Genomic DNA, 24,740 nt, shown 5'->3' on the forward strand with positions numbered 1-24,740 from the left:
CAGTCTTGGATTGTGCAATATGTCAACTCTTAGTGGGTCCCTCGTCCTTACTTTGAAAGCATAGTTCTTGATGGCCTTAATGACATCGCTGAAGAGGATCTTGGAGGTGAGAGTGTAGCCATGATAAATGACAGGCTCCGAGTTAGGGCCGTCCCAGCAATCCAGTTCCACACAGCGGCAGCCTTTGGTGAGGGCTCTGGAAACAAAGAAGGGACCTGGTTGGGTTCTAAACCTTCTGCTCCGTCTCAAAACAAGGGTGCATCAGGCACAGGTATTGCCTGGGAAGGCTGACAGGAAGTTTAGGGATCAAGGGAAAAAAGAGGAGCTTGGAAAAACAGGAAAGCAGATGGAGAAAGGATGGGATCAGGAGAGCTCAGAGTCAGCAAAGAGAGCTCAAGGTAGAGCAAGGAAAGCACAGTGGGATCTGAGAAAGGAGGTAGTGAAAGTCCAAGGTAAGAATTATCCAAAGAAGATGACACAGTCAGTGCCAGATGAGAACGGACACTCATGACTGTGCCCCAAGTCTTTTCCCAAAGATGGTGAAAAGAAGAGAAAAATCAAGAATGGCTGCATTGGAAGAAAGACAGTAAGACAGTCCGCCTTAGAAGCCAGGTCATAAAGACTGAATCATGTGACTTCTTCATCTAGATCTGATAAGACATGAGAGATGACTCCTCAGAGCTGTCAGGGAGGGAGCTGTGAGAACTGCACCATAGCTGAGGAGACTGCTAAGGGCCAGTTTTCCAAACTGAATTTTCGCTTGAAACTCCCGCCTCTACATATCCATACTTTCATTTTAATTTACTTTCAAATGTAGGTTTCCCCTACACAGATCTGGGAGGTGATCTTGTCTCTTTTACAATAACCCCATACGTTTCAGATAACACAACTCCTTTAACTCATTGCAATAAGAATCATGGAATTTTTTTTTACAACCAAAACATAATTTTGCAATTTTAAGATACCGTAAGAGGAATTCAAACAGCTACTGAAAAGCAACTTGTGCCAGATTTCACTCTCCACTCTTTTGAGCTTGTCACTCAAGATACCCATTGTTCCCTGAGAATCAGATAAATAATAAACAAAGACAGAACTGCAGTCATTGGCTTGCTTATAAGGAAACACTGTCTCATTTGACGAAAGTACAGGTCATAGCAGAAGTAACGTAAGGTCGCTGTGCACATTAGTAAAGGCCACTGCAAACATCTGGCCATGAGACATCAGACAGCAGTTGTTGTTAAAGGCAGAAGTAGGCAATATCTAATATTCTGTCCAGGGACACTGTGGGAGCATCTGAGCTGCTAAAGAGGGACCAGGCGTAAGTTTCCTGATCACCCACGCTGCTTCATTAGCTCACCTCCTACCTCTTTTTTGGGAGCGCTCAAACTAGTCTCCAAAATAAACCCCAGCATGGTTCTAGGGATAGTCCACACCAGGGGCTACTCCCAAAAGGCAGTGCAGATCATAAATATCATGACAGTATGCATCATTTTGGCTCCTTCCAGTCCCTACACAGTCTTGCAGCTCTATCCCAGAAATCTTTGCAACTTGTAAGCTCCTTACACTCTCTCATGCCATATTCTGGGGAATGCAACATCCCCCTCAGCATCATGATTTGAAAACACCCTGCTAGAGGGCTGCAATCCAGCCTCCGCATGACTGCAGATATTTTAAACTAGTCCCAAATGTACTAATTATACATCTTACAGTCAGGTGGACACCACATGGGGCCCAGCAGAGACCCAGGTCGAAGTGCTATGAAAAGGGGCGCATGGCCAACCTGGTTTAGAAACAGCTCACCCTGATGTGAACATGGGCCAGTCCACATTACCTGGTGTCAGGGTGGGAGTCACTTCTTGGTCCTCTTGCAACTGGCAGTACATATGCACCGTATGTCTTCTCTAAGAAAGAGGCCAACCTCTCACACACACATAAACACACACACACACATACGTTACCTGATATAGGCTTCTGTGCTGCTTGGACCTGTCAGCTGGTCTTCCATAAGATAGGTATTGTGTGAGGATGACACCAAGTAGTGACTGAGAGGTTGAGTCATGTCCTGGTAAACTTTACGGTGAGAGGAGTTGAATATATTCCCATCATCAGAGAGCAGGTACATCAGGAAACCATCTTTGGTCATGGCATTACCCCTCTTGGCTGCCACATAAATAGACAGAAATCCCATATTGAAAATCTGACACCACCATCATCTTCACCATAATGCCTGCTGCTCTCCAGAGGACCTCAAAGGCAAAACATGCTCCCTAGGCTTTCAGCTAATAGTAAAGATATTGGTGCTGTTCAGACGATGATGACAGCTTCATCTGCCTGAAAATGCTTTTAAAACCCCTTCACCAAGCACAGCTTTTTACAACACTTACTGTCCTTGATAAGACCTTAAAAGTGTCAAAGACAGCACTTACCTCACCTGTCTCTAGAGAGCTACAGTATAAAAATCTCCATTTGAGCACTTCAAGCTTTCTTCATGCCAACATAGAGAAGTTGTCAGATGTCTAAACATAGCCAGATAAATCCTATCTGTACTATCCAATGAATACATGATTTGCAAAGACTAAATGCAAAACTACTCAACTTTGGGGAGAAACTGAGAATTCCCCATCTTGAAGGTCTGAGATAGACCTCAGTCTAATCCCGAAGTCTGACATCTGCAAAGAATGTCCCTCTCCTGAAGGTATACAAGGATAGGACAAAAACAACCTATGAGCCTGTGTTCATTTCTTGAACATGTCCTCCAAGGTGCTCTAGACTGGCAATTTGCTTAATTTCTGAGCAGATAGTTCTGTGATTGCTCTCCTAAACAGCTGTCACCTTCTTCGCCCTCCACTCAGACATCTCATCACTTTTCAGATGCCCCCATTCAAAAATATCTGCCCCCATTTCTGCTTTTGGAGAACAGAAATATTGGTACATTCTTAACCTTGCAAAGCCATGTCAGGTCTTGGCATGTGAATAAGCCATCAGAGCCTTTCCCTCAGGAATTCCACCACCCTCTAGTCAACTCTATATCAACCCCTCTCCAGCTGCTCAGTGTACCGAAGATAAAATTGATAAGAAATATTTCCCATGCTCTCCTGTGCTCTCCTCTCCTAGAGCTGCTAATGTTCCCTAGAAGACTGGTGTTTCAGAAGCAGCTGTGAGGAGAAAATGACACACTTGGCTGCAGAAGAAAGTAGCAGAAAACCAATTCATAGTTCATCAAGAAAGCAAGATTTTGAACCAAACCAGCCAGTGTTTCCGACCTACCTCTTTCATTGGGCTCATATTTCTGAATTAAGGCAGGGGCAGCAACAACAGCATCTTCTTCTTGCTGCGTCTCATAGAGGAACCTCACGAGGTTCTGGCAGGACATGAAACCTTCTGCATCTGAGTACTTTTGGAAGATCTTGTCTATTTCCTTCCTCTCTGTCAGTATCTTGTAAAATTCCTCTATCTCATCATCCTCCAGAGCCTCTGTTTTGGACTTGTCACAGTGCTGTAAACGTAGAGGGGAGAAGGAGTGAAAACCTTCTTTCCTTCTGGCATATGCCAGCCGTAATCTGCACCAGGGCTACACAACGCAGAACACAAAATATATGGAAACAGTTACTGGCCAGTGAATGAGAAGCACTTGGTCAATTACAATGGTTCTCATTGACAAGGCCAACAGTCATATAGCAGTTACAATTATTATTATTTATTCATATTATCAGTGTGCTGAAAAGCACCAGGCATGGCCTTGAGCTCCAGCACACTGTGTATTGCGCGAACTGTAAGGTAGACAACTCTAAGACAACTCAAGACAATCTAAGTACAAGTCAAGGCTCAAGAGAAATGTAACTCTTGATCTCAAGAGGTGGAGGAATATAAGGAAACAACTAACTCAGTACATCTTAAACTACTGAGAGAGACCGTGGCCTAAAATCCAGTAAGTGAAAAGGGCCTTCCCTTTGACCTTAGTGAGTCTGAACTCAGGCTGCAAGAGTCCGTCAAGGCTAGCAGTAGTGCTGCTTGCACAGATGGCATCAAAACAAACTTTAAAAAAATCCTGCTAAACATGTGCATGTTTAGATATGAAAAAAAAAAATCCCTTTTTCCTTGGAAATTTTCCATTCTCATCCAAAACCTACCAAGTAACAAAATCTCCACAAAATTTCAGATCAGATATCAGATTCTCGAGGAGCTATAATTCAAAATCTTCATGCCCATGTGCTCCTCTGTGGTTTGAACCTCTCCTCTAGACAATAGCTCTGACAGAGAACCACAGTCAAGAGCTTGGCTGAACATAAAAGATCAGGAGTTTAAGGTACACATGTCAGTGTCCCCATGAAGGACAGCACCTTTTCCAACAACAAATATTTCCAGTTTATTTAAAATGTCCCAGATTCAATTTTCCATTAGAAATTAATTTTTTTTCTGTGGCAAATCTTGATGTGAATTTTGTTGTTTGTTCCTAACAGAATACTTCACGCAGAGGTGAATAACTATTTTTCAGTTATCTCTAGGATGTAAACCTCTGCTGAGCAAAACAAGCCGCAATGGAAGCCAAGAGCCTTTCTCAGAGGCATCACTTATGGGCAGGGAGCGTTATACCGCTTCCAAGTGTATTCCCCTGCAAATTTCAGCAATCAACCCCCTTTTAGTGAGTGTCTTGTTATTGTGATGATTCCCTCTTCCTCAATATCTAAAGCAAGCACACAGAGCCTTAACAGTGGTGTCCTCATCTTATACAGCCCGCTCACATCTTAGATTTCACGTAGGTCTGAAAAATGTCATTTTTGGCATGGACACACAAACCCCTGCAGGACATGGCTTGCCTTTCTTAGTCTTTGGCCTAAGAACTTCTCTTCTTCAGGCCTGAACTTGGAACGGAAAGTGTGTTCCAGGCCACGCAGGGGAGGTTGCGGTGCATTTCATTTCACCCTTGCTATGGACAAATTGGTATCAGTTACAAGGACTTAGCTGACAGATGGTAACTTTTCAAACCAGAAGAATTAAATTGCTTTCTGTCTTTGATCTCTTATGACAGATAGAGATATTTTTCTGGGGTTTATGACCAAAATGCATGTCTCAGTTTAAGCAGTCATCATACTAATCTCAACCTAACTCAAATAATGAGCTCAGTGATGGCTATGGTGGCTTTGGCAGTGCCCCAAGAAAGATGACAATGAGGGACTTACTTACATCCCTTGCAAATACTCCACTGGAGTCCTTCACTATCTGTTAATGGTGCACATGTAAAACCAAACAAAATTATCATGATGCACAGCATTTCACAAACTGAACCGACAGCAAAAAGTTCAACTTGTCCTGACTTCAGAATCTGCTGGGTAGAAGCTACGGGCTCAACTCAGGGATGGGACAACCTGTGAAATGCTACAGACACCTTCACATTAGGTTTGAGCAGTCCAGGGACTGTCTTTTCCTTGCTGTCTTCCATGTCTATGATTCTGTGCTGTGGCTTTGGCAGATCTCACAAGCTAAGATGAGCATGATGCTTAGCAACTGAAACAAGAATATAAAGAGGGAAACCAACTGTTGGGGCTGCAGGGATGCTGTGAATGACAGGCGTTCTTCTGTTTAAGACACAGCAGGGAAAACGACATGATATTACTTCTAGAAAACTGGTATTATAAGTGATGTGCCTTGGGAAGTTTGTTCATTAGTGGCCATTAAAGGTTGTGATGGAAATAGGACAATAGCACTGGCATTATAGTCGTATTCCAGGACAGATCAGATGCACAATATGAAAGTGTGCTCCTTCTGCTTTGGCTACAAGAGCTTCAAATTATAAAAAGAATCTCAGCCTAAAGTACTGTGTTTTGCCTCACTTGCATGGAGTATGAACCTTTCTGATGCACCAGAATGAATATTCAGGTTGAAACGAAGCGAGCAATTAGAGGAGCTCTGCACAGTTTCTGGTCGCGTTGCATATGCATCAGGTGTGCCTAAAACCTAGATGTGGACACAGAGTTACGTGATGAAAAGCAAGAATGATGTGAGAACATGCCCTGTAGGTCTCTCTTGAATCCTTGATCATCCTTCCTTCCTGTGACTAAATGAAGAAAAACTCACTAAGACAGAAAAGATCACCCTTTTAATATCCTGTAATGTCTCTCAGTCCATCTCAGTTTAGGCATTATGTAAACTGAAAATGTAATTGCTTTAGGAGCAAGACAGAATTTTCCTGGAGGCAATTCAGCCCACAAGAGATCTGAATTAACCTCGGAAGAGCCTCTCTTTCCAGTGGCTATACAGGAAACTTAAAACAATTACATGCCTAATGAGGGTACTTCAGCTAGATGCCTGCATTTAGATGGGTTGAATCAAGGTTTAGCAATTACTCGGAGACCTTAAGAAAAAAGAGAATTGAACTTCATCAAGTTTCCACTCCTAGAGCTCCCTTGTAACTACTGCAATAGCTGAAGAGGTTCATTGAACAAAGAGACTGCGCCTTTTAAAAAAAGTGCATCTTTTCAGATTTTTGACGTTTGAAGATATAGGTAGTGATTCATCTGGCAGATGTGAGATGTATCCTTTAGGATGAGGTGAATCGCACCCCAGTCTCCATTATTGGCTTGACCTACACAGACTGCAAAGGAAGCATAAATGTTGGTGACTAGTTCCGATGTAGATGTCTGCACTGGAGACATCCAACCCAATCAGAACAATCCTAGCCCTATTGCTCTTCTTCCAGGGTCTTTCTGAGCAAGGAATAAAGCATGGGATGTGCCAGACAGAGCAGACAGTACATCTGGAAGATTCTGCAAGTTGAAATTCTTTAAGAACTGCTGATGACCTCCCCCAATTCTTGCAGAGTTACCAAAGAGAGAGAGACCTTCATAAAGCAAGGATTAGGAAACTTGTATCTCCTCTGGGGGAAGGTCCTAATAAAATCTTGCCAACTTTCCCTCCTATGTGCTTAGAGGAAGAAGCAGGAGAACTACTGCCCGGTGCCCAAAACCACCCACGTGTTACTGCTGATGAGTAAAAGTGTTTCTGAAACCGCACACCCATGAATTCAAATCCTGCTTCAGACAGATGAAAGCTTGGAAATTATCCATATGTTCTATCTCACTTCACCAGGAAGGTTTCTTCAGAGAGAACTCAAAAGCTTAACAACTGAGAAATTTTCATCCCTTATAGGCTCAGCCAGCAAGCTCAGTCCTGAGAATTTAGAAGCGTATGTCTCTGACCAGAAAGCCTTGGGCTATTAAATCAACCAGGCTGGTCCAGGCTTGGGTGCAATGTTACGTATCTATCATGAATCTGGCATTTTTTCCCTAATTTGCACTTTCATTTTGTTTACCTGTCACTTGTACCCTCCTCCTCTGAGAAGGTGAGGATATGGGTTCATAATTGTAACCAAACCAATTTCAGCCAGACTCAGGCACTGACACGTGGTTGTGGCACACAGAACTGCCGAAACACCTGGGACTCAAAGTGCACTTGAACTTTGCTTTTCCCTTTTTCTTGCATTATCCATGTTTGCATCTCATGTTCTCTGAATCCTAACAAAAGTGGGCATCAGTGGTAAAGACAGACCTTAACACACCTTCATCACAAGCACTGTGCTGGCCTAACTTAGTTGTTAGTGGGAATCTGCTGAGCACCAAAAACTGAGAGCCCTTCCTTGGTATGAGAAAAAATGCTAGGAGTTCTCTTTAGAAAATGCTAGGAGTTCTCTTAGCTTAGGTCTCCAAACAAAGCTGAAAGCTGTGGGAGACCTTGACCTCAGTCAACAGCAAATACTTTATCTGCTTGCTCTCATTACCTGGAAAATCTTCTTGGCATGATAGTCATCGACTTCAATGTTCACTTCTTTCAGGAAGTTCTTAAGCTCTTTCAAGCTCATCTTGTTGTCTTTGTTTTTATCAGCTTTCCTCAGGCAGGTATGAATCCAGCTGCAGGATGATGTAAGGAAATCTTTCCAGGTCAGTGCCTAGCCTAAATACCACCCTTCTGCTGCCCATGGCGGGGGGGAAATATCTTCTAAAGACTCTGAACCACCTCTCCAGCTGCTGTAAATCAGCGTGCTACCACTGAACAGCTTACATCATCTCACCTTCTGCTCTGAAAGAGCAAAATGGGGCTTTGGCAGAAGCAAAATGTTCTGTAATAAAAGCGATCATGACCCGGGAGAAGCTTTTCACCATCTGGCCAAGGCTGGATCAGCTCTCTTTACCCTGTAGGAGTTTCTCGCCACAGCCAGAAACAGTCCGATTTCTCTTTTATGACAGAAAGTGCATTCTGCTACAGACTGCTAAAAGCGGATAAAGGACGGATGAAAAGAGCTCCCAAGTGGAATTTGGTAAACTCCTTATTATGGATTTGATCAATACGCAGTATATCAAGGTGAACACTGAACAGAGATTCTCCAAAAGAAACATTAATATTAATTTTTGGACTCACCTTCAGCATCTGTATTTCTTTACCGATTTCTGCCTATATGTCTTAATAACTTTGTTGCGAGCAGAATGAAACCGAACTTTATAGGTCTCTGCTTCCCCTCACGAAATGCACAGGGTACATTACTGTATCGTACTGTGATAATAGTTTGTAAGAGCTTGGCTTATAATAACTTCAGTATATCTATGAATCTGGACTAATTACTATAAAAAATGAGATGTTTAATGTGATGCGGGATAATTTGAACTGGGTCTCCCATGTTCTTTCAGTCTCTTGGGAAAATAATGTTAGACAGTTGAAATACCTTGCAGTTTTAAACTAAAAATGTGCTTTTTGCATCATGGAACTGATTCTCTCTAATTTGCTTTACTGTCAAATAAGAAAGGTCATCCAGAAAAATCTCCTATTTTTCAATAGAAAAACATTTGAAATAACAATTTGATCTCCACAAATGTAACCTTCCACGTCTTGCATAGGTAGCATTGCTTCAAACTCATTCTAAAGAAAATCTTTTAAAAATGCCCAATCTGGATGTTAAGCAGAGTAAACATCAGGATCAGCAAATTCCAGCTGAGACATTTAGTACCTTAACATGTTAACTAGATCTTTCAAAATAACCCCTAAAAAGGGCATTAACTGACAGCCTTTGGGGCTATAGACATAACCCTGAAACACAGTATTCACCACAGCTACCACTACATTCAAATATTTCCGAACTATGGAAACATGCGTAAACTGTTTGTAAGTATTGTTTGTCTCATGGAAAGTTGAACTTTCTGTCTTTAAAAATCTTGGCAGGTGCTAAACAATGACCTCACACTGCATCCGTCTTAGCCTGGTAATATTAATATTCCCCTTCTTTAGACATGGAAACCAAAATAAAGAGAAGCTACATTTCCCCAGCTCCCAAGGACAGTCCAGGGCACTGAACCAGGGTCTGTCTTGGACTGATTCTTCCCAGAAAACCAAGATCAAGTCATGAAGCTCCCAGAGGATGCTATGCTGGAAGCACAACACCGTCCACCAGCAGCTGTGCTCCAAAGAGCGCCTGCTGAGCATGTCAACATGGTGCCAGTGGTGGTGCCACCCATTCATACCTGACCCCCGCACCTCAGCTCCCCTTCACAGCCTTCCCTAAAAATACAGGCAGGAGTAACATGCAACTCTAGTGAGCCAAGAGGAAATCCAGACTGTCACAGCCAGAGGTGAGCGGCAGGGTTGGATAACACTAGCCGTGCGTAGAAAGTACTCTTTCTGCTCTAACCACTGCAAAAAACCACCTTTTTTAAAAGTCTGCAGTCATTTCCACTGATCAGGAGCACCCAGAGGTCATGCACATATCCAAAGCTGACTCTGGAAGGCACTATGTGGGCAGTCAATGCATCTGCAAGAGTATGCCCAGGTCCTGCCTGCAAATGGAAGATACTTTCCTGTTACATCCCTCCCAGGGCAGCTGATCAATGTAGGAGCGGAATCAGAGAGCTCAGAAAGAGCGTAGGCACACAGTGGACCCTCTCGCTGCAAGAGCAAGCAGCAAAGAGAGAAAAAGGAGACTACAGACAACTGGGGCCTCAGCCTGTTGTTTCAGCAAACAGCAGTGTTCATTCCCGAAAACACCCAAGCTCCCCATGCATCTGGACATCCTCAGGTTTGAGAAAGCTTAAAGGAGCTGGATGAACGCCAGCTTAAATTCTTCTCATCCGATACAAACACCATTTTGCAGCCCTGGTTGTGGGTCTTCTTTTCACCTTACATGCCTACTTGGGCCTGGGTGGACTAGGAAAAAGCTGGTCCCATTCCTGTATACATCCAGAGAGAGCGTTCTTCCTGCCTCTTGTTTTTGAAGGATCTGCCAGCTTCAGGGCTACCAGCTTTCTCTTTGAAACCAGAGAGGGATGACTGAAACTATCTGGCAGATATCCCATGAATGTGCTCAGAACAGAAATGCTGCAAAACTTCTGGTAAGTGATTTCCAACCAGAATAAAAGCTCATACATAAATCCCAGAATCGAAGCAGATGGTGCCACGCTACTCAAATGAAAAGTCCCCTGTATTTTCTGGTCTAAAGTCTTCCCCGCACACATACCTGCTGTATTTGCTAAATAACCTATGCCAGCTTGTTGCAGGGTTGAATCTGAGGCTTAATGAAACAGTACTGTAGGCATAAGGACATCAGAAGTATTCATCAAGCATGTGGGAGTTTTATCTTTGTAGGAATACAGAACTGGAAAAGACACGTAAGACACTAAATCAAGTCCCTTGCTACCACCAGCAACTCCATCATCTTATAAACTGAACAAATCCCGTCTGAAACCAGCAAGGTTTTTGCTTTCAATACTTGTTTTCAAAATCTTGCTCATTCCTTACTTGCTTTGCAAGGTTTCGGAGGCTGGAAAAGATACACTGCAAGGCAATTCTCAAGTCATGGGGGACAGGCAGGGGACCCAACACTTCTCCTTGTCTACCGACTCTTCCCCTTCTGTGCTCACAGATGCGGAGAACACTTCTGAGGTTTAAGGCAGATCTGAGTAAGCCCACGCTGCCAAGCAAACCCAGTGAAGACAGACTAAATTTAAAATCCCAGGCTTTAATTAAACATCATCAAATTTCAAATGAGAAATCATGCTGTTCTGTAATTCCAGGTTACATTAAATGGCCTGAGACAATCGCAGATTGGAAGCCAGCACTGCACGGTAATTACTATTCCAGAAATATGGCTTGCCTACCCACACTATTTAGCTTCGATTCAGCTTTCCAAAGAGAGAGGCACTTTTCCACGCTGGAAATTTACAGCCTTCTTCCCTTGCAAATGTCATTGTTATTTTTCCCCCCTTAGCAATCTTGTCTCTTCTTATGGAGAAGTATTTCAGCAACATATTCAATCTGACACGCTCCAGGGACAACCTTCTGTAGCCCAGATCTTCCCCACACACTGTGGGGTGGGGGAAACCTTTGCATTTAGAAGGAAAACTGCCAGGGTGCAACAGTTCCAACAGCATCAAAGTTTCAAGATTTCAACTTGTCTAGGGACTGCTCCCCACCACCACAGACGCACAACTGATAACGCTGCTGAGAAATGACCTTACAGCCTAGAGCTTGAAAAACCATCCAAAAGACACTCACAGTGCAGGAGACAAACACAGCATCCCGCGCACACCAGAACTAACGGAGCCTGATTCCTTTAAACGAACAGCACTATGGCTGTGCAAGTGCTTATTAGACTTCAGAGAATCCAGAGAAGAGTAAAGCCCGATGAAAGCTCAGCATTTATGTGACATCTCCTTCATCATCAGCACATTATTACCCAGCAGGGAACCCACATGGAGTGAAGCCTTGACTGAGGGCAAGACTCCCTGGTGCCTGCTCAGGCTCAGGCTCAGGCTCCAGATTTGTGATTTTCCCCAGCTGAGGATTTTGCATCTCCCCTGCTCCCCACGGATGCTTTGATGTTGAACAAGGCATGAAGCTCACGCAGCCTTATCTCACTGAGAGCACTCTCTGGTTTCCTCTCCGATAGCTGGATGCCTATCTTTGTGAAGCTTAAAAGATTTTAATATTTTATGACTGCCGTGGCCCTGTCAAATCAGGGTGAAATCAGCCAACAGGTTCATATGTCATGGTTAGAGCTTCAGATACACAGGGACTGCAGAAAACCCATCAAACACTGCACCCACAGATATTCTGTCTTTTTATATGAACATGAGACCTGTGGTCACAAAGCAAGTTACTGAGTGAAATACAGCCCCGGGGAAAATTCCCTGTGAATTCAGCAGAGCCAGGATTTCACCCAATAACTAACTCACTCTCCATTTCACGACTAATTCACTCTCTTTTCCTGCTCTGCTACTTTTCCCTTCAGATGTCTGCATTGTCATCAGAGCAATTGCAAATTCTTTTAGGGCAAAACTTCCATCCGTGCTGAGGCAAATAAGAAGTAGTTTCACTAAAGTCAGTGGAGCTACCCCAGAGTAAATTTGGCAGTCGGAAGAGGAGAATCAATTCCCTCGCCTTGTATTACTGAGAAACACGGTAAACAGTACAGGCTTTTCATGCCTTGCCAAGAAGGGCCTGACCTGGAGTTTACTGCAACGCAAGTGAAACAGACCCCTGAAGAATACAAAAAATAATGATTGTTTTATCTGGAGATCCCTGAAAGAGGCAATTCTTCGCTTAAGGAGCTATGTGAAGCCTGAATCCACTCTTGCTTCTATCACTGTAAAACAGGGGAAAAAAGCACCAGGGAGTTTGCCCGGGTGCAAAATCAGTGCGAGAGAAAACCCAGTGCCCAGGGTCAATAGGAAAAAAGGGGGTTAGTCTCCTATCTCCACCCACAGAGAAAGACAAGTGCATCTTTGTGTGTGATTAATCACTTCACAAGGCAAAGGATACTGTTGGAGTTTCTGTTTCTGGTTCATGGAGTTGCTGTGGGCTATGATTTTCCCAAGGCCGGAGATCCAGTGGTTGGCATCGTCCTCCGAACTCGCAATGAGGTCCAGGTTTTTCCGCTGGTCTTTGAAAACGATGGAAAAGCAGCGATACTCTGGGACATCCTTGGCGTATTTTTCCATACCTTCTGTTTTATGGCCTGACCTCACATCCCGAATATCTTCAATGGAGACTGTGGAAAGAAAGCAGAGCCTGCTGTCAGCAGGGGTTCAGTCAGCCTTATCTCTACTTGGTGAGGGATATTAAGAAATTACTCTTTCTCCTGTTCCTGCATCCTCTGGAGGATTCCCTTCCCTTTCCCCCCTTCCCCAAACTTTAGTACTAAAGAAAGCTCAAATCAAAAGGAGCAGAAAGAGCAAGAATTTCCTTTTAAAAAAAACAACCAACCTCTTTCCCCATGTCCTTATTTAACAAAGAAGCCAAATATGCATTAGATGCCATACTGTGATATCATGTTTATGAGATACAAATCACTGCCAAGAATTTGGTTCCAGCCCTCGGGGCAACCCTGATTTGATCTCTGCCCCCATCTGAGAGCAGGGAGAGCGGAGCTGTGCCTCCCTGTGAACATCATCTCACAGGAAAATGAGAGGCGACTTCAGTAAGAGCAGGACAGGGACCAAAATACTCATTCTTTAGTTTAAAAAAAAGTGAGAAGTAAAATTTAAAATCCCTTATATTATTCTCAGCCACACTAGTGCAAATAGGGAGGGAAAAACCAAAGCTTCAGAGCAGTTGGTGTCACCCATACTCCATCCTCACCCCCGTCAAGGGTAGAATTGATCCTCTCTGCTGTTAGAAAGCAAAACGTTGCTTTCAGGACCATCCTTCCCCATTTCCATCTCTACCCTTCAGCTAGTGGCAATGAGCCCTGAGGTCGCACCAAGTTTGCAAAATGCACACACAAGGCAATCCAGAAAGAGCAGTGCATTCAAGAGACTACATTACTAAACAAATGTAAGTAACGGAGACACGCCGACATTGTCCCTGAGAGCGTGCAGATGCCCTCAAACTGTGCTGAAATCAGGCAAGCTCCCCGCAGCATGCACCGCCTTTCACGGAGTCGTTGGGCCACTTAATACATCTACAGAGGACTGAGAGGAAAAGGCAGGAACTTCTTCATCACATTTGACTGCTGAGAAAGGTTAAATACACACAATAGATGGCAAAATGCTTGCAAACAGTATTGGAATCCATAACCGAGAAAGTCTCATTGCATTTTCTTGGGTGGGAGACAGACTAGTTAACGTTTTGTAAACATCTACCAACACCGTCTCAGGGCACACATAGAAAAGGCAACACAGCTGAGAGATATTCAGCCATCTTCTATAACAAGCATGCCAAAAAATAGGTATAAACAACACAATAATTTGAAAAAAAATATTAACTTCTCCTTACCTGAAAATGTAAATTACACGTAAAAACTCTTTCCTGTGTCACAGCTGTGTGAGATCAATTTTATTTCTGCTTATTGTGAAGGAGCTTCATTGAAAAGCAGTATGTGAGTGTAAAATATCCCCACTGTTTATCTGAATAGGAGAAGTTTGCCTTTAAACATCCATTTTATCTGCTCCTTCATTTAAACTTGTGCAATTTCACCATATAAAGTGCCCAGTTCATTCAAAATCAACACTGCTAAAAAACACAACTCGGCACACACCCTGCACGTTTTTAGCATGGCTGCCCTGGGATAATCCAAAATTCATCAGATGCTCATTAGAGTTTGAAAACATTCCTTTTTTCCCCAAGACAGTCATGATAATACTCAGCTGCTGGGAGGAAAAAAAAAAAAAAAAAAAAAACAACAACCCCAAACTTCACTCTTCAAAAATCAGTGACTTCCCAAAACCAACACTTGACATTTGCTTTAAATTCCCAACACATGTTGGGGTGGTCAAACATCTTCCACAGCACTTGCTGGTTTGGTTCCTATACAAGAGCAAACCGTGAGGACCTTCCTTGAGCTGGCAAAGCTCCTCCCTGACAATTATGAGCAATTATCTTCGTGTGGTCTTTTATGATCACTTTGTAAAGGCCAAGAGTTGATCAGTCAGAGGGGAGTGGAGGATGGTTGGGATGGGATGGGATGGGATGGGATGGGCTGGGCTGGGCTGCTGTGGAATTACATTATCTGGCCAATTTACTGTAGAGTGAAAGTTTATGGTCTTGAGTACTAAAACCACCCTTGAAAGAAAAGGGTTGCAATTCCCTTGCAGCTGGGCTGCCCTGATGGTGATTTTGCCTGTTAACTAGGACATTGGGCAAATGACAGTGATCGTGCCCTAGGTAGAACTACACCCTTAAAGTAAAGGACGCTATCATGTTTGGACGGATTCAGTTCAGTCAAAAAGTCTAAATTTTAGTTAACTCCCTTTTATAGCCAATGGGAAAAAAAAAGAAGCTTTTGGAACACAAATCCTCTGTCCTATTTAGACAAAATCTTTAGGGTAGTATAAATCATACCCTTAATCCATGGCTATAGCGGACCCTTGATCAGAAAGGAAGTCCAGGCTGAGCATCTCAGATGCAGACATGTGCCATTCAGATGGTCCATAAGTAGGTGATTCTCCTCCAATACCAGTCTCTTCTTGTTATGGCTGTGCAAGGAAGGATCATCCTGTTCCTCCTCATCACCTGCCAACTGCTCAGCACTCCTTGGCTCATAGGAGTTATTGTCCCTTCAGAATGGCTAGCTAGTCTGCTTGTGCAATCAATTGCTAAACTTTGGGTTGGCAAAGATCTAGTGTTTCCAAGACTAGAAAATCTGATGTTAAATATTGGAAATTTAGAATGGATTCTTTGGAAACCATTACCTGGCAAAATGTATCCACTGGAAAAGAGAGCTGTGTGGGAGGAAAAAAAGATTGAAAACCTGTGTCTGGAAGGGCTGCCTTGATCTCTTTGTGGTATTCTGAGAAGAGGATGATAGAGGGCACAGAGCTCCTCAATGCAGAAAAGGTACAAGGAAGGCTGAAGAACAGGATTGATGTCTACCATAGTCATGCAAGTGACAAGGACAGAAACTATCAATGCAGGAACTGTTAAAAAAGCAGGGTAAGGGAGGGTACTTTTTAAAGCTTTCCATAGCTTGGTCATGTGTACTGCTTTCATCTATCATTAAAAAAGCTGAAGCCAAAGGAGTCGACCCAAGCCATCTGCAAATGTTATCTCTTTTCTGGAAAATCTTAACCCAGCATGAGTACATTATCAGCTGCTCCCAGACAGTGAACGTTCTGTATTAGCAGTCCCAAGCTAACTGCGTGCTCAGCTGAGCTATCTGCAAGAAGAAATCAGAAATAACTGGGGGACAGACATTTCACAGCAGAGGAACACTTACAGCAAATACCCATCAATCACATATCCCTGCAACCTCCCTGTTCCTCTCCATCACGCCACAGTGGGGAGGTAACCACAAGCAGAAGAGAATCTGGAAAGTTTGCATCTACTTCTCTTGAGTGTTTACGTCTGCTGAAGAGGTGGTTTGTGTAAAGCCCAAAACATGAAGCACAACACAAGGAAGCTTGTGTCCTTTCTGGCCTCCAAACATTGAGTCAAACAGGTTACATCCTGGTCAGCCTTCCTGGCTGCTGCGGATGCCGCTTGGCCAGTGTCACAGCCAAAGGCTCCCCACTGACATGGACATACAGCAGCATTCCCTGGAGCCGGTGAAATTACTCTGTCTGAACTAGTCTCAGGGATGATACCAACATACTACAGTTTGTATAACACTGTAGGTTTTAAGGGCTTTAGAATAAAGTATGTAAGTTTAGAAATTAAGGTGTGGTGAACTTTGTACTCTATGTTCTGCTTGCGTAAGTATCAGTAGAGCAAAGGAAGTCTGAGAGACAAAGGAGAGACAAAAGTCTGGCAACATAGAATCATAGAACATGTTGGGTTGGAAGGGACCTCTAAAAGTCATCTAGTCCAACCCCCCTGCAGTGAGCAGGGACATCTTCAACTAGATCAGGTTGCTCAGAGCCTCATCAAGCCTGGCCTTGAATGTCTCCAGGCAAGGGGCCTCCACCACCTCTCTGGGCAACCTGTTCCAGTGTCTCACCACCCTCAGTGTAAAGAACTTCTTCCTGATGTCTAATCTAAACCTACCCTGCTCTAGTTTAAAACCATCGCCCCTCATCCTATCGCTACATGCCCTTGCAAACTGCCCCTCCCCAGCTTTCTTGTAGGCCCCCTTCAGGTACTGGAAGGCTGCTGTTATGTCTCCCCAGAGCCTTCTCTTCTCCAGGCTGAATAACCCCAACTCTCTCAGCCTGTCTTCATAGCAGAGGTGGCTCCAGCCCTTTGATCATCTTCGTGGCCCTCCTCTGGACCCGCTCTGACAGGTCCATGTCCTTCTTGTGCTGAGAGCTCCAGAGCTGGACACAGTACTCCAGGTGGGGTCTCATCAGAGCAGAGCAGAGGGGCAGAATCACCTCTCTGGATCTGCTGGCCACAGTTCTTTTTATGCAGCCCAGGATGCTGTTGGCCTTCTGAGCTGGAAGCACACATTGTTGGCTCATGTCTAGCTTTTCATCCACGAGTACCCCCGAGTCCTTTTCCACAGGGCTGCTCTCTACCATGTCATTCCCCAGCCTGTATTGATAATGAAGACTGTCCTGACCCAAAGGCAGGACCTTGCACTTGGCCTTGTTGAACTTCATGATGTTTACTTGGGCCCACCTCTCTAGCTCGTCCAGGTCAACATGCAGTTGAGCAAGATAAACATGAGATAAACCAACCTTGAAGGTAAGAAGGAAGTTAAGATGAGGAATGGAACCCTGCTCAACTGAAATTTGCACATCAGCAAACAACTCCTTTTCAGGAAAAACAACCTCAAAAGCTGGTCCAAGGTTAAACAGCAGATAGGGTTGGAAGTGCCAAAACGACCACCAGGGACCACCAGAGACCATCGACTCAATTCATTAAGCATGCATGACTGGGAGGAGAATATGTAAATGAATTCAGGGAACTAATTAAGATATGTACTTTTTTTTGAGAAATGTAGCGAATATGTAAATATTATGACCATAAATATGTCTGCTCTGTGTTGCCAGACAGACACACTTTGGAGGAGCGATCCCCGTGTGTCTCCAACACTGCAGCTTTGCCAGTAAAGAATGCCTGCTTTCTAAGATTTTCAAATAAAGTCTTAGAGAGTTTTATTTGCCGCTTTTACAGTATCAGGGAGATGCTGAGAACTTTCTTTTCAATCCTCCTCTAAATTTTCATCACTGGATACTGCCCTTGTGCTCCTCCCTTGCTAATTCTCGGCCCAGTGCCCTTTTGTTTCACCCATGGCATTAGCAGGCAGGTATGAGTCAGGCCTGCAGAATGCAAGAGGCCAGGTTTGACAGCCATGATGTGTTCAAGCAAACAACATGTATCTTTTGGGTGTCTCTTTTGATCTGGGTTTCTCTCTGCATGGCTTTCAAGGAGCTTGCTGTTACACTTGCAAGCTCATCTCCTCATGCAGAAGGACGAGGAACACCCCTCAAAGGAAAACAAAAGCTGTGATTCCCACGGATGGTCTGCAAGTACCCAAGTCCAAAACAGTGACCCACAAATTCTTGCTGAGCAGGTGCAGAGCCTCACCTGTGCCTCTGCATGACCAAAAAGCTTTCCTGTGCCCCAGAAGTTAGTTTCTTCCTTCAAGTGGCCCCTGCGCAACAGGATTCCCACCTCCCTCCAGCAAGACCCGGGCTGGCCTGACCACCCTCCACGAGGTGTCCTCAGACACACCCCAGTGCCAGGATTTCTGGCATCCCTCTGCATGTGCAGAGGGGATGGCCATTTGTGTGAGAACCATTCCTGCAGTAGGGAGAGGGACACAAATTCCATCTCCCCATCACCCTAAAGGCTGTAACCCCACAGCTTTCAGGCTTTGGGAGTGCATCCGAGTCACATGTATCTACTGTAAGCCAAAAATACAAGTGTTGAGGAGCCAGAAGGACAAGCCTGACAAGGTGCCTAATGATTAGAGCACTTGTCCGGGAGATGAGCCCTGGCCCCTGGTCTCTCCGTCTCTTCTTCAGTCGCTGCTCCTAAAGTGAAACATCCAGACTGTGCTGGGGGCGTGGACAGTAAAACACTTTGGTAATCCTAAAGAATACAGGGAAAGGAGGAACTGAGGCATAAAGCAACCACACTTTGCCTTCCTCCCGTGTGACAGACAGCGCTTTGAGAGGAGATATTTTTTCGAGTGTCTTACAGAAAAGAGAGAAAACAAGGAACTGAACCTACATCTCCTGCAAACCACTGAGCATGTGAAGGACAAGGACCAAAAGGTGCTTCTCCTTCCTTGTGCCTTTGCTGATAAAGAGGGAGAGGAGAGTCAATGTATAGCGATTTAGAGGCACTGCTGGCTTTGAGCTGGCCTTGAGTTACCCATGAGGGGAGGGGGGCAGTTTTTTCACTCTGGGAGAAATACTCCTCAGATCCTTTCCTTTCCTTATCCGGCCTCCCTGTCATTAGCAAGCGATCTCTGCAATGTGGCATTCAGTCACGTTGAATTACATCCCACTCTAATTGTCTCAATAAGCCACTTCTGTTTACTGTCAGGAAATGCAGATGAGAAATGTAGTCAGCTGTTTAATGGCTTGTACCATATTTGCACACAATACTGCAGAGGGATCAGACCTTCACCAGCTGCAGCTCAGCCAGGCTGGCTTAGCATCTTTGTCAAGAACAGATGAAAGCCGCTACCTGACCCCAGGACCACCCTGCCAGCCAGGATGGCTCCAGCGGAACTACACGGATTTCACAAGATACGGAGCATATGGGGCAAACGAGCACTGCGTGCTGCTTCTCTCTTTGGTTTCACCCCAGAAAAAGCAGTTTAGTTGATTTCAGTTTCACCATAGGTAGCTGATGCTAATGGCCAAACGCAGTTGTGATCAGGACCTTTGTTATCAGCAGGAGCTGGAACACTGTCAGCTCCCTGGTCCGGGAACACCAAAGGCTATCCATCACCCTCATCGCTGAGGGATGCTTTAACATAATGCTTCAAGGGTGGGTTTAGCACAAGCCCCACTGTGCTGTGCCTTCTTACCCCTGACCGCGTTGCGCTCTCGCCTCCCTATGTGTGAATTACTGCAGGTCCCAGCTGCTGATTCCTCATCACTTCTCCTCTCCCCCTCCACTGACTTGCTCAGCACATCATTGCTTTAACTTGAGATCTGCTGCACAGCAGTCTGCCCTCATTGCTGGCGTGTGTCACCATCTGACAACCAGTGATATAACGCACATGTAATTTTACAGGTTGTTTGGAAATGCCTTTTAATATAAGACCTTTACCCAATCTTTCTGCCTACCCATCACAGTTTGGGGCGTTGATGTAAATAGAGTGATTTCTATTTACATTCCTTCCACACATCACAACCAGGGCCCTGCAAACTATTTCTGTAACTAGTTCCTACTTCTCCTGCCATTACAGTGCTACTAAATTTGGATCTAAGGCTCTCAACACTTCTGTCTTTGCATTTAACATATGCTATGGAGAATAAGGTCAGTATTTGTCAGCACACTGCCTGTGATGAAAACTGTCCCAGCAACGCATGCGGTGGCCTGATTCAAAATTAAATCGAAAAACCAGGCAGCTCTGCATTTGAAATGATTTGTTTTATGGATTGAGTGATTTTGATAAAACTAATGAGACCCACAGACAGACGGTTTTGTTTTCACAGCTGATGGCTGCCTTGCATAACACATTCACATCAGCAAATATTTTTCCAGGGACAATTACATGTCTGACCATGAAGCAATGATTCCTAAAGAAACTGCCTGACCAGTTCCAGAAGGAAGGTGTAGGTGCAGTCAACTGCCTGCTGTGTGTATACAGGTTGCTGAGAGTTTCTGTTGACTTTAGGCAATTATCAGGACTAATTTCAAGTTTTCACTTCTTGACTTGAGCAAGCACAGAGCACTACCACGTCCTTTCTGTTTTTCTGCAAGCAAGTTCAGGGCATTAATTCAATGGAGACAATCATTCATTCTTCCACAAAAATGGTATGGTATGTTCTTTGCATGGCATTTAAAGGGCATTCTTAAATTTCACAGGAACCCAAAAATGAAGGAAAAAGGTTTCTGCTGAACACTGTTGGTAGGCTATAAATATAAAGCTTTTGTACTATTTTTGAACCATGCACAAATATCCTGTAATTGGGCTGGAAGTCATAGGAACTGTAACAAATTCTGTGCATTTTTAATAGTAAGCATAATTAATCATTAGATCAAAATATCAATCTCTTTAAATAATAATACAAACACCACTTGCAACATTCACTTGTGCAAATGAATTTATCTCACTTCTGTAAATTGCTCCCCAAACTGATCCTTTTAAACAAAATACAGAAAAAAACCACCCAACAATAGTAGTTTTTAAGTAAAGCTTTTGGCCAGAAATGGAAATATTTCAGCCAAAACTCCCAAACTTCTTTCTTGACTACACTGCTTGTGACTCAACGACGCACCCCCAGTGAGTCATCCTTGGTGCAGTGTGTGAAGCTCACTCAAGGCTGTCATGGAAAACGTCATCTCCCTGAGCCTCCAGCAGAGAAGGAGTGCAGGAGGCAGCAAAGCACCAGCTTCTCCGAGGCTCCATTGTAGCACCCCTAAATATAAATGACTCATTCAGTCTATTCCTTCTGGCTTTGAGTATTCTGCTTCTCCATCAAATGCTCAAAAGGATGTTTCACTGGAAAGTTTTCAACCACCCTTACAAATCCCCCAGTTCAGAGAGTTTTTAAAGGAATTGAGTGTGGCTTAAGTGAGCTCACGATAGGGATTTCAGCTGGTTTAAGGAAAGACTTTCAAAAATCGATTTCACTGAAAGCAGCACATGCCTTTTTGTTCTTTTTTTCATGTAGATGAGACCTGATATTTGAGCACAGCTAAACAAGACAGTGTTACTGACAGGTTCTTGCTCTTTGAACACAAGTCCCTCTACCTCCTTTGGCTCCCCTCCTCCCCACCGTAGTGATGCTCAGAAGTGAACGGGCTCTGACTGAACTGGCTGTTTACCAGACCCCTTGCACAGACCTTTTCTTTGCCCCCAAATTGTTAATCCTGCCACTTGAATTGTGTTGTTTCTGCCCCAGGGAGAAAGCTGTCCCATGTGTAAAACCCTCACGGGCCAAAGAAGCATCCAACCTGACCATGGCTCTATACAACATTTAAGATAACAGAGAGCAGCAGTTATGGGCCCAGTATGCAGCTCAGACACACGATGTAGCAAGTTATGGTGAAACGTGGATTTTTAAAGGTGCTTTTGTGAAGCCCTTCTTGCCCAGCACTGCTATGTTTCTGCTGGAGCCGAACAGAGAGTACGCACAGGGCATAGCATGTTTGTTGGAAAACGGGCCATTTAAGATGCTTCAAGGGTTTTTGGAAAAAAACTTGTTCCCTTGGGTCTAAATGGAACATACTGAAAAATAATGGATTTTGGATAATAAGGAAAAAATGGATTAGATTCTACCTGCAGGGAAACCATTGTGAAATGGCAGCCTATCCCCCACAAAGCCCTGTGGGTAAATCAGCTATCAAGACAGCATCCAATCTAAATTTCCGGTTGTTTAAAATAAAGACAACAAAGAAAGGTACTGGTTGTACCCCATGCATCTGATCCAGACAACATCTGTGCCTGTGACAACCCTGGTATGTTGGGTTTTTTAACTTCAAGCATCTGAGATTCTTCTGTCTAACCTTGGCAGCCCCCAGTTTTATCTACTAGACACCACCACACAATGGTTTACAAACAGCTTTTCTGCATGATTATAAGAACAATAACAGGAATAACAGGAAACTGTCCAAACAAAAACATAACCCTTACCCAACCCAGACTTTGCTCCTCTGAGGTGCCTTCATCTGCTTGCTCTCAGCAATGCTGCAGATAAGATTAGACTCGCTGCTAAAACCTCCCAGTTTCCATTCTGCTCATTCTTTTTCCTTCCTAAAAAAGGCAGCTTATCGGCAGTTTTAGAAAGGCTTTGTACTGGAGGGCAAAGTTACTGTCTGTTAACAAGGAAGGGTGACCCTCTGGAAAGACTCGCCTTGAAGTCCCTGATTTTGAGTATCAAATCATGACCCTGCACTCTTCCTCTGCTTTTTGACCGCCTACACACACCAGACCAAATGAGAAGGCAGCTGTAGTGACAGAGCTCGCCAGAGGACAGAACACTAACCAGGGGTAATCCTCTCTATACCTAAATCCAAAGCAGCCTGGTGAAATTAAAAGCTCAAGAAAGAAACTCAAACCAACCGATCACTCCGAAAACTTGGGAATGGAAGGTCTCAGAGGACCAACACAGGAGAAAAGCATGGGAAAATTGATGTCCTTGGGGCTATGGCTTGGGACTGGGCAGGTGTCAGTCCTGTACTCATGTCTCTTGTTGACTTCCACGTTCAGATGCATCCAGGGTACCTGTTCAAAGCAGCCCTGAGGTGGTCCTCCAACCCTCCCAAAAGCTTGCGCCACAACTGCTGGCATAGCTTCACATCCTCCCAGGAGTGTGTGGGACATGGCCCGCCCAAGCACGCTTGGTAGGTCAACCTGGCACCAGGCATCTGGCACCAGGCATGTTCCCACAGCCATCTGGGTGTACGGGTGCAAAGCCAGCCCAGCTAGAGCCCTGCCAGAGCTTGCTTTTTCAGAGCAGCAAGGATAAGCTTCTCAACTTCTTTGTCTCCCTTCCTGCTAACCCAATGACAAAACAAGGAATCTTTCTCTGTGGAAAGGGGTGCATACGTTGAGGCATTATGGAGCGTACGTGTGGGTGTGAGTTGGTAGGCAATATTACTCCATCTTTACTTTGCACTGAGGACACTCCCATGGCACAGCAAGCTCTTCTTCCTGCAGTGGCACTGCCTCTGTCGCCGGCAGTGTGGAAATGTTGGTTGTGCCCAGTTAGCAAAGTGTATCTTCAGTGTTGTAAATCCCCACCCACACAGATACACTCCCAGCCTGTGCCCAACACCCAGCTCAAAGGATCTGATCTTGCTGCAGGGCTCTTATTGCAGCTCAGTATATATTAAAAAAGTTCCAGTTGCGCCAGGTCTCCATGCCACTGCCCCAGCCATGGAGGAAATGGTTCCACCACTGCCTCTCCAAGCAGACCTCAAAGTCCCTGGAGCCACAGCACAAGGACCCCCTCCCGTTTATTTCAGAGGACCAGGTGGGGTCAGGACTGTTACGGGAGTCGCTCTCAGACCCCATAATTTGGAAACTGCTGGCTCAGAGCACAGGAAAGCAAGCTCTGAAAGTCAGTCTTCTCAACTCACACCCTTGTTTGTTTTATAGCAAGACATTATCTAGGACTTAGCTTTTAAATGGGACAGAGCTCAACAAAGCAGGCATTCTTAGGGAGCAAATGTTCACTAAGGCCTCTGCATTTGTTGTTGTTATCATGGGTTATTGCATTGGTACCTAAACAACTCAGCTGAGCTCAGGACCCTGCCACGCTGGGCACGCTGACACACAGTAAGGGACAGCCTCTAATCCAAAGCCTTTCATAGCTAGATAGAGAAGGAGAAATGAAATGTGTGGGGAAGGATGCAGAAAGAAAATGAACACGGTGCCCAAGGTCACGTGAGAAGAGCGTGGCTGTCAGGGTTACAAACCAAACCTATTTTGCCCTCCTACCTTACTCCTCCTACTGAAGATCATATCACTTCTTGTGGGAGCGGGGGGGGGGGGGGGGGGCGTAATTTGGAAGACCCACCCTTCATTTCATTAATTGGGATTGTTACCAAAAAAATTGTGTAAATAACACAGGCGGCGTGTTCTACATTTCAACATGCCGTAAAACATATTCCACATTATTCATTTATCTCCTGGCTTTACAAGACTGTGATGATTAGTGACAGAGAAATATGTCAGAAAAATACCAAATGAG

At 44.4% G+C, this 24,740-nt stretch overlaps 1 protein-coding gene across 2 annotated transcripts in view; it reads right to left on the bottom strand.

Moving 5' to 3' along the window:
• The window catches only part of PLCD1 (phospholipase C delta 1), a 59,645-nt gene that overhangs the window by 20,220 nt on the left and 14,685 nt on the right, over nucleotides 1-24,740 (bottom strand). For both annotated transcript variants that reach the window (XM_063324326.1, XM_063324325.1), the window contains exons 3-7: nucleotides 12,799-13,027; nucleotides 7,775-7,904; nucleotides 3,268-3,496; nucleotides 1,959-2,160; nucleotides 52-196 (exon numbers count right to left, since the gene is read on the bottom strand). In XM_063324326.1, the coding sequence (XP_063180396.1) occupies nucleotides 52-196; nucleotides 1,959-2,160; nucleotides 3,268-3,496; nucleotides 7,775-7,904; nucleotides 12,799-13,027 (935 nt within the window). The remainder of the gene's footprint in view (nucleotides 1-51; nucleotides 197-1,958; nucleotides 2,161-3,267; nucleotides 3,497-7,774; nucleotides 7,905-12,798; nucleotides 13,028-24,740) is intronic.

The sequence above is a fragment of the Chroicocephalus ridibundus genome, chromosome 2, assembly GCF_963924245.1.
Source record: "Chroicocephalus ridibundus chromosome 2, bChrRid1.1, whole genome shotgun sequence".
Classification (NCBI taxonomy): domain Eukaryota; kingdom Metazoa; phylum Chordata; class Aves; order Charadriiformes; family Laridae; genus Chroicocephalus; species Chroicocephalus ridibundus.